This window comes from Orussus abietinus, unplaced genomic scaffold (assembly GCF_000612105.2).
Source record: "Orussus abietinus isolate OABI.00-Male unplaced genomic scaffold, Oabi_2.0 scaffold158, whole genome shotgun sequence".
Taxonomy (NCBI): Eukaryota; Metazoa; Arthropoda; class Insecta; order Hymenoptera; family Orussidae; genus Orussus; species Orussus abietinus.
This window is the reverse complement of record NW_019394310.1, coordinates 208534-218240: the sequence shown is the minus strand read 5'-3', so window position 1 is coordinate 218240 and position 9707 is coordinate 208534. Positions and strand designations below refer to the sequence as shown.

General features: G+C 36.7%; 1 protein-coding gene across 1 annotated transcript; it reads right to left on the bottom strand.

Moving 5' to 3' along the window:
- Positions 1–752: 752 nt before the first annotated feature.
- On the bottom strand, positions 753–9617 carry LOC105703110 (kinesin-like protein KIN-7I). The gene is made up of 14 exons (XM_012431227.2): positions 9288–9617; positions 8889–9123; positions 8539–8773; positions 8049–8380; positions 7852–7969; positions 7315–7651; positions 7004–7238; positions 6810–6936; positions 6621–6719; positions 6368–6511; positions 6058–6291; positions 1843–5910; positions 1476–1646; positions 753–1365 (listed from the first exon to the last, which is right to left on the bottom strand). Exons 1-14 carry the CDS (start codon positions 9439–9441, stop codon positions 1234–1236), a joined length of 6621 nt encoding a protein of 2206 aa, XP_012286650.1. The 5' UTR covers positions 9442–9617; the 3' UTR covers positions 753–1233.
- Positions 9618–9707: the final 90 nt, after the last annotated feature.

The window sequence follows — 9707 nt, the reverse complement described above, 5'->3', positions numbered from 1 at the left end:
CTGGTGTTTCTTCAATGTTCCGTTTTACCTGTACTTTTGTGCCCTTTTAAAGGTTTAGGTGGATCACCTGGAAGCAGCCATTTCTGGTAAAATCATCATGGGCAGTTAATCGAAATCGAGCTTGCTGCACTTGTTGGTAGAAAATGTTAAAATATGTTAAAGGATGTTTGTGAATATTTTTCGTGATTCGAACTGCGTCCACGGTAGCTTGATGGGGAAGGTTGTTCCGTTCAAATTAATCTCTCGAGCTAGTGGCTGCGATTTTTTTTCGGAGGAGGTACAGGGTTTTGGAGTTTTTGTGAGGAGGTCATCACTTTTTCAGCCGGTTCTCGGGCTGCCCAGAGTTGTAACAGGTGGCAAGTGCGTTAGTTGTTCACATCCTCCACCAACGGGAGCACAGGACGCTATCGCGCGAACCTGCCCGTGAACAATTTCCCAACTCATCTCTGATTTGGCAGAGATGAGTTGGTTACCATCACAAGTACGTGTGCCACCAACGGCTATTGGTAGATGGGACCGCCATCACGAGTGCGCGAGCCCCTATCAGGAAATCGTTTCGCCGCCCTTAGGGCAAAATACGGTGAAAGTTAACGTACGAAACCAGAGGGCAGCACAGGCTGCGATCGCGCGACCCTACTCATGAGCAATCTCTCAATTCGTCTCTGGTATACCTTATTTTACGTTACTTGAATTCACTTGATTAACAGACTAGTTCACATTATTACTTAAAGACAAATGCATTTCATTGGATATTACATTAAAAATATTTTCATTACTTTCTTTTTCTTTTTTTTTTTTTTCATTAAAACTACACTTTCTTACAAGGGATGTTTTAAAAGACGTTTCTTATCAATACAAGTAACGTATATATACATATATTTAATAATTAAATGCAATTAATGTACATACACATGTTACGAGTAGTGTACACAATGTCCGATTTATCACAGTACCCATAACACGTACATGTTCATCTGAATTAATCGTTTCAGTCTTGTGACAAGTGTAGTACTGTCTGGTGTACTAATTCGTCCGTTTTTACTGATTTGCGGAACGGAAAAAAACGCATCACTATACCTGAAACCAAATGTTCAAAGACACTTGATTTTTGTGTACTGTCATTGAAAAAAAAATAGTATCATGTACAGGAGAACGCCTCATCTCAAATTCTCAATTAAATTGTGTAGTTCATGAATAAACATCATTTAGTTAAACTTGTCCTATCATATAGAATTAACAGTTTGAACGCTCGTTTTCCAGTTCTCGAACTCTTTGTTCGAGTTCTTTGATACGCCGACTTCTGGAACGACATAACTCTCTCATCAAGCTTTTTTCCTTCATTAATCGTTCTATCTTGATATGCTCCTATGAAAGAAACAATTTGAATTAATCGATGAGATACTTCGTTCAATGGAACAAAAATGTAATTGATGATGAAACTAAATCAAAATAAATCATTATTACATCATACTTACTTCAATTATTCCACTACTTGTACCACTGAGAAAGATCTTGCAATCTGACAAGCATTGAGTAGATTGGTCCCTTTTATTCATTTTCTTTTCTTTGCATACCTTGCATTCTCTTGTGGTAATGTCAAACAGAGCATGTTGTAACCTCTTCACGTCCTTTTTCAATTCAATATTCTGCAAAAACAAACAAATCGTCCGTTCGAAAAAATATCGCAAAGAATTAACCCTCATCAGTTGTATGTCACCTTTGATGTGACATTGTACAATACATACAAAACGTTAGAGTTTGATAAAAGTTTGATAAAACGATAGAGTTTGATAAAACGATAGAGTTTGATAAAAAAAAGATATCTCTCTCAGTTATCCTTACCTTACTCCGGAAAAGTAAAAGGTCGTCCTCCATTTCTTTACACTTCTTCTGATAAGGAAAGTTCTCGCTCTGGAATCGAATTTCAAGGGTAGCAATTTGTCCATTCTTCGATACTATTTCCAATTCCAATTGACGAATTTTCTCCATGAGAATAGAACACTGCTGACATGGTCTTTGTTCGAAGACTTCATCATCGCTACCTAGATTTTCAATTTGTCTCATCCTATTGAATAAATCACTCCTCCGTTGTTTCCTCCTGTTGTTTTCGTACGCAGGACTGATACTTCTTGAGCCAGAAGAATTTTTCGCTTCTAACTTTCTTTCCAACTCCACGATTTTACTCTGTAGCTCCTGAGCCTCCATTATGGCCTTCTTTTCAATGGTCTCGATTCTAACAAAAAGATCATTATTCTGCTTTTTATAACGTTCTATCTTTTTCTCATAAGAATTTGGACTGAGCGCATTAGGAGGAAGTCTGGCTTTGAGTTTTTTATTTTCAATCTTCAAGGCGGAAATTGTACCCTCCAGCTTTAACATGGGACCGTATCCAGATTCGGGAGCTATCAACTTATCGTTTAATTCAAGATTCTCACGTTCCAAACTATTAATATGTTTTACCATTTCGTCCATTTCTTCGTCTAACTCCTTATTCTTTGTCCGAAGCTCCTCCATTTCAACCTCATATTTTCGCATCTCTTCTTCTTTTAACTGCAGAGCCTGTTTAATCTTCTCGAGTTCGACTACCGTACTCTGCTGTTCCTGAAGAAGATTGACGCGAAGTTTTATTAGATCTGAAGCATGATTTGTCTTGTAAGTATTCATCTCCTCTGCCAGCTGAATTTTCTCCTGATTCAAGATCTCGTACTTTCCTCGTAACTCATGTTTATCCGAGATCAATTGATTTTTCGATTCCTGAAGCTCTTTGATCAAACTACTAGCTCTTTCCAGTTCCCTGTGAAGACTCGCCACCTCGTCCTGCAGACCTTTCACGACGTCCTGCGATATATTATTCTCGTTGCGAACCTTCTTTGTCAATTTTTCATTCTCCTTTTCCAATTCCTCGCAAGTACCTTTAAGTAATTTTAACTCTGAATCAAGAGCTGTGTTCTTCTCACGCAGATCATGCACATGTTGTTCAAGATCTACGACTTGCAGCTCTTTCAGCAATTTCAGCTCTAAATTAAGAGCTGTGTTCTTCTCGCTCAGGTCAAGCACCTGTTGCTCAAGATCTACGACTTTCAGCTCTTTCAGCAATTCCACCTCTGAATTAAGAACTGCGTTCTTCTCGTTCAGGTTAAGCACCTGTTGCTTAAGACCGACGACCTTCAGCTCTTCAGCTTCGAGGCGTTCCGTGATACTTTCGATTCGTTTAGAATCGTCTTCCTTTCGCTTCTCCATTTCAACCTTTAACTGGTCGACAACCTGCTTTCTATCGAGTAATTGTTGCTTCAAAATCTCGTTCTCCGGAATGATCACCTCCAGCTTGGTAGTTAATTCGCAGAGCGTATCGCGATTCTGTTTAAGCAGATCGGTCATTTCTTCGATGCGCCTATCCTTCTCCTGAATCTCATTAAGTAGCTGGTCGTACGCACTTTTCAACTGCTCTAGTTCCGCCTCCAAGTTCTGAATTTTCTGGGTACTGCACGTTAATTCATTTACATTTCGGCTAATGGTGTTCTTCAAATGTTCCTCCAGAGCTTCGAGAGCTTCCACGTTATTCCTCAACTCCATGTTCTTCGATTTGTAGGCTTCAAGCGAGTTAGTCAGTTCTGCCAATTTGGTGTTGTACTCATCCTTATCGAGTTTCATTTGTGTCTCCAATTCCTTTTCTCGATTCTTAATGCACTCCAAAGCGAAGTGTTGCTTTTTCCTGTCCTCTTGGGCGGTTTCATCGTCCTGAGATTCTTTTTTCGACTGCTTCTCAACTACGCTCTGTAAAGTACCAAAGTCCGACTCCAAGACTTCGATCTTCTCCTTCAAACTTTGACTCTCGTACTGATTTTCTTTCAGGACGTGTTTTAATCCTTCCATCTCCGTGCAAAGCTCACTATTTATACTTTCCTGCCGGAGAAGATCGTTCTGCAACCTCTCGACGTCGGCCTCGAGCTCTTTAGCCCAAGCTGCGACCCTCTTTTCCGAGTCCTCACTCTGGCGGGTTTGGTCCTCTAACTTTCTTCTGTCCTTCTCGAAACGCTCTTGGATCATTCTGATGACTTCATGCTCTTTTAACATTATTGCCTGCAGGAAAATCCGGAACAACTCCTGAATGGAGACGCTTGATAGACTCTGTTCATTAAAATCGGATTTAAAAGATCGAAGCTCTTTTACAATGAATTCTTTCGCGTCGACCAACTCACTGCTAAGACTTTGATATTTGGATCTGAGCTCTGTGTGCTCCTGAGTTGAGTTTTCTTCCTCAAGTTTTCCTAAATCAGCAGCCACTTCTTCGGCAGTCCCATTTACCGACACTAATTGCTCATTCGCCGCTTTTTCATCCTGCTTAATTTCATTTGCTTCTTTCAGCAAGGCGCAATTCTTCTCTTGTAATTCCGAGATAGATTTTCGCAGATCATCGATGGTCTTCTCATTGCCCTCTTTCTCGGCTCTCAGCTTTTCGACCTCAACCTCCAAATTCACCTTTTGCTTTGTAGCTTCATTCTGTAGGATGTTTAGCCTTTCAATCTCGTTGTTCAAGTTGATCATTTCATCGTCGATCATTTTAACTTTCTCGTTGTCGAGCTGCTCCCTGTAGGTTTTCAGAGATTCTATCTCATTTAGCATGTTTGCCTTTTCTGTTAAAAGCTTCTGATATTCTTCCCCAGCAATCGCATTGACTTTCTTCAATTCTTGCAGCTCTTCCTCGAGCCTCTCTACAGTCTCTTGAATATTTTTAATTCCATCTTGTCGCTGACAAGGTCCTGTTCCTGAAATCAATGAAGACTTTTCATCACTTTGACGAGACTTTCCAAGCTCTTCACATTCTTCCTCGTACAATTCGGTTTGTGTTTCATTGTCCTCTTTGAGTGTCTGCAATTGACTCTTTAAAGTTTCCACCTGTTTCTCCACCAGAGAAACGTTCAATCCTTCTAAGTTGCTGGTATTCATCGCGGAGTCACTTATATCGAGATCCTCAGTAATCTTATTTTGCGATATGTTGGCGCAATCAAACTTTCGCTGTAAAATATTCAGCTTGTTGTACAGATTTCTGTTTTCAATTTTCAACATTCTACGACTTTGAACAATCTCTTTCAAGTGTTTGCATTGAGTGCAAGAACCGAGTTTCAGGGAGCTCAACTTTTCGTTCAACCGTGTTATATGATTGTTTTGATCTCGTAGCGTCTTAATCTCAGAGGTCAGTGATTCGATATTTCCCCCGGAAGCTTCTTTAGCACCAAAATCGGGAGGGGAACAATCGTCGAAGATCGAAAGGTGTAACGAATTATCCAATGAAACGTTCTGTCGTACAGTTTCAATGTCGTCAATAAAAAGGAGGGAATTGGACAGTTTTTCGTTTTCTTCAGAGAGCAACGTCACCTTTGTCTTCAATTCTGCAGTTTCAGTCTTCAAGTTCATATTTTCAGTAGTCAATTCTTTTAAAACTGGGTCTCCAGAATTTTCCGGCGTAGTCGGACGGGTTAAGACTTCTAATTTACTTTTCAGAAGGACGTTCATTTCCCTTAAATTGTCACACTCTTCATTTTTCTCGGTTAAATTGTTCAGCAGCTCATCGCTCTCATTCTTCATACAGGAAATCTTTTCAAGAAGTGATTCGACCTTCTCCTTGAAGGTACAGTCATGGTCATAGAGTAAAGCTTTGCTCTCCTTTATCTTGTCGAGTTCTTCGATTTTATCGATTAAATCGGAGGAGAGCTCGTTATTTTCTTCCGTTAATTGTTCTATCTTTTTCTCGTACCGTTCTAGCTTTCTTTCTATTTCCTCGTCGTTTATTGTTGAGGAGGAGACTTGGAATACTTCTAATTCACCCCGACAAATTATCAAATCATTTTCCAGGTCTGCTTTTTCTTCCGTGACTTTTGATAACCGAGAATTGAGTTCTTCGATCTGATTCTAAGAAAAATAATCATATTTATATGTAAGCATGTAATTAACATTTCCGTCTAATTCACTTTTCTAAAAAGTCTACGCAAAAGTTGGTAAAATACTTTAATATACTTGCAAGGTCAAAATGGTATAAAAACCCTTCAACCCTTTTACCTGAAGTTTCACTCCTTCCTCTTCAGAGTGATTTTTTTCAGCAGTTAAGTTGTCAAACAACTTCTTATTCTCCGAAGTCAACAAAAGGATAGTTTTTTCTAACTTCTCAATATCTTGTAATGACGACTCAAGCTCCTGTACGCGAGTCTTGTGTTTCGTTTTGAGAAAATCCATTTGGTATAAATAGTCCGAGTTTTTATTCATTAGGTCTTTCACGCGATCTGAAGCCTCATTCTGAAATTTAATGAAATCCTTCAATTAATTTGCAACTTTGATAGCCTCAATCAATTTTGAATTAATTTTTTAGTACCGCTGAAATCTCAAGTTTATTTTTCTCTGCCTTGATTACGTGATATTGCTCTTGAAAATCAGAAAGTGACCGAACTTCTTGTTTCAGTTTCTCGCATTCATTTAACGTTGTCTCATGTGCTTCTTTCAGTTTTGCATGCTCTGTCTAATGAATAAAAATTCAATCAAAATATGTTCATTGATTTCTGGTGTCATATTAACATTAATTTAAAAAAAAAACATTGTTCTAATAGTAATTAAACTTCTTTTCATACCTGAATTTCCGAGTACTTCTTGTTCAAATCGAGGTACACAGTTTCTGTATCAGAGAGGGACTGTTTTAAACCATCTATGTATTCTTTTTCCTCAGATGTCTGAAAGATTAAATTTAATGAATAATCGTACAAAGTAGCATATATATAATTGTATGCATCATTTTTTGAAAACTTGCCATATATACTTACATAGCCGGCAGTAAGCAACTGCTTTTCAAGTGTAGTAAATTCTTGCAGCGTGTAAAATTCTTCAGTTAGGTAGCGAATTCTATCCCGGAGGACATTCTTTGGCGTACTAGGTGATCCATTTTCACTACTAAACACAAATAAAGAAAAAAAAAATTAATTTACTTATATGAACAATACAAATAGTAAATACTTACATATTAGGTGAAGAAGATATTCTTTTCTCTGGTGTATAGTCATCCCAACAGTTTTCGTAACTCACTCTGCTAACTGACACCTTATCCATAAACTTCACACGTTGTTTTGAATTATGTTTTGGAACCTGTATTATAGGGGTTTCTTCAAAATCGACGCTATTACTTGAATACCGATTTTTCTCCCTTTCACTTTCAATCAGTTCTAACTCAAAGTCTGTAAAAGCAGTCTGGAAATCTGAAAATATAAATCTTTCATTAAATACTGTACTAAAGATAATTTATAATTACAATTTCATAGACAATCTACTGACTTTCTTTAATAAGATCCTTTCCTGAAGTTTGAATGATACTTTGACGCCTTTTAATTTGTTGCTTCTTTTCAAGTTTTTCTTGTGATTCATCACCAATACATTCTTTAATACTAGCTAGTAGTCGAGGTGGTCGTAATGAAACTATATTATCTGGACCACCCCAGGTACGACGTCGTTTCAATTCTGCTTTCAAATCTTCGTCATGTTGAAGATTATTTCCAGACACAATACGTGATTTTAATAACTCAAGGCGCTCTTCCAAAATTTGATTTACACGATCCTTTTCTTGAAGTCTGGTCTCCATTTGTTCAACCTCTGCTGATTTCTGCTTTGAGGCCTGTACAAAATATTCATAATACCAAATCAATATTAATTTTATATATACAATGACCAGACTATTTACAAAATATATTTCATCATATTTTATCATTATTTACACACACAATGACAAACATCAATAACCAAATAAAAGTTTCTAGGTGGAAAATTGTTACATTGTTGTTTCTGAAATGAAACAAAGAAAGGCCCTCCATTTACCTGCAGCTCTGCCATAAGCATTGACATTTGCTTCTTAATACGTTTCAAAAGAGCAGCATCTGACACTACTTCATTTAAATGTGGCTGATTCTTTATACTTTTAGCTCTTGAAGCAAACCTAAAAAAAAATAAAATAAAATAAAAATGTAACCCACCTTTGCAATTTGCAATACATAAAACTATGCATCAATACATACGCTAATGTACACTGCGTTTCATCAAAAGCCACTGGAGTTACAGCACATATTATTGAAGTCATTGCATTACCACCTAATGAATTCTGCAATATTCTCGTTAGTTTGCTGTCTCTAAAATTAATATATTTTGGGCCTTCTTGAGAATCACTCAATTGTTTAATGACCAAACCCAATGCAGAAAGTGACATATTTATATGTTTTCCTTCTTTAAATCGTTCACCTGTTGCTCCAGTTTGGCGGGCTCTTTCAGAGCCCGCAAGATCAACCAGATTTAACTGCGAGACCTTAACTGCACAATCTGAATCTGCATTGGCTTCTCGACTTTCAATTGTCTAAAATAATAAACAATTTATTTTCAATGTATTACAAATTAAGAAATATACAGAAAATAAATAAAAATGTTTAAATCCATACTTATACAATGTTTACTTCTTACAAGATTTTGACATTTTTCAACAGTTATATCCCTTTTATTTTAATATCTACTTACAATACGAAATATTGTGTGACTTCGACTACTCCTTTCATTCATATTTGTTACATCTATTCTTCGGTTTTTGTCTCCCCTTTTCATGTGTTTTAATACATCATCCTCGGTTTGTATAACTTCTTCTTTACAATGCATATATACTTGTCCATTTATATCTTCGTGCAATTTTAGGTCGATGCCATCCTTCTTTAAGAGATCATTTACTTTTTCATTATAAATTTCGATATAAGAAACTCTGTAATCATAAAACATAATCATATAAATATACTCAATAATATATAATAAACTCCTTAATATTTTATCACAATATTCACTGTTATTTAAACGTAAGAAAAATAAATAAAGCTGACCTTAACAAAAACTCAAGTCCACAACTATTTGTAATTAATTGAAACATATATTCAATTGCTAGTGGCAATATTCCTGGTTCCTGCTCTGTCCCCATCATTGTATATGTTTTACCAGAACTGGTTTGACCATATGCAAATATTGTTCCATTAAATCCATTAACTGCTGCTTCAACAATTGGTTTTGTCACAGTATTAAATACATCGATATTTGTACTGTTCATATCAAATATATGATCTGCAAATAGTTTTGAATATCAATACACAATAGAGCAAAGAATTAAATTGATTCAATTGTTACCAAATAGACCAGGTTAAGCATGGCTTTGATATAATTACTTTCTTACCTTAAATCTTTATTATATCTAAGATTACAAAAGTCATAATATTTGTAAAACATACCGAAATGAAAACCGCCTTCCCCACGCTTCCTTAATTCAGGATCTGCAGGTAAAATTGAATTACCCTGGATCGTCCATTGTATTTGCAAATTGTCTTCCTTCTCACGTTTTATTAAAGGTCTTACTTTTATAGCCACTTGTATACTATCTGACATTTTCGAATATTTATCAAAAACCACACTTAACTTAATAATCTAAATTTATTCTCCGGCTAACGCGACTTCAGTCTAACGGTTTCGTCAGGTGCCGTCTTCTGCATTCAAACTGCCAAACGACCGTTTCTTCGACCGCTCGTATTCGCTCATTGATTTCAAATCCAAATACTGGTAGCTGATTGGTGAACTTCCCGAACAGCAACGATGGATTAATGCCCACTTCTACAACTCAAGTTAACCGAGGTTTAACTGGTTTACAGCAGTTA

Excerpts from the sequence above, each read along its gene's own strand:
- LOC105703110 (XM_012431227.2), bottom strand. The coding sequence starts at position 9,441 with ATGTCAGATAGTATACAAGTGGCTATAAAAGTAAGACCTTTAATAAAA. Across the intron at positions 8,774-8,888 it reads GGACTTGAGTTTTTGTTAAG|AGTTTCTTATATCGAAATTT; the intron begins GTCAGCTTTATT and ends TTATGATTACAG. Across the intron at positions 7,652-7,851 it reads TGCTTATGGCAGAGCTGCAG|GCCTCAAAGCAGAAATCAGC; the intron begins GTAAATGGAGGG and ends TATTTTGTACAG.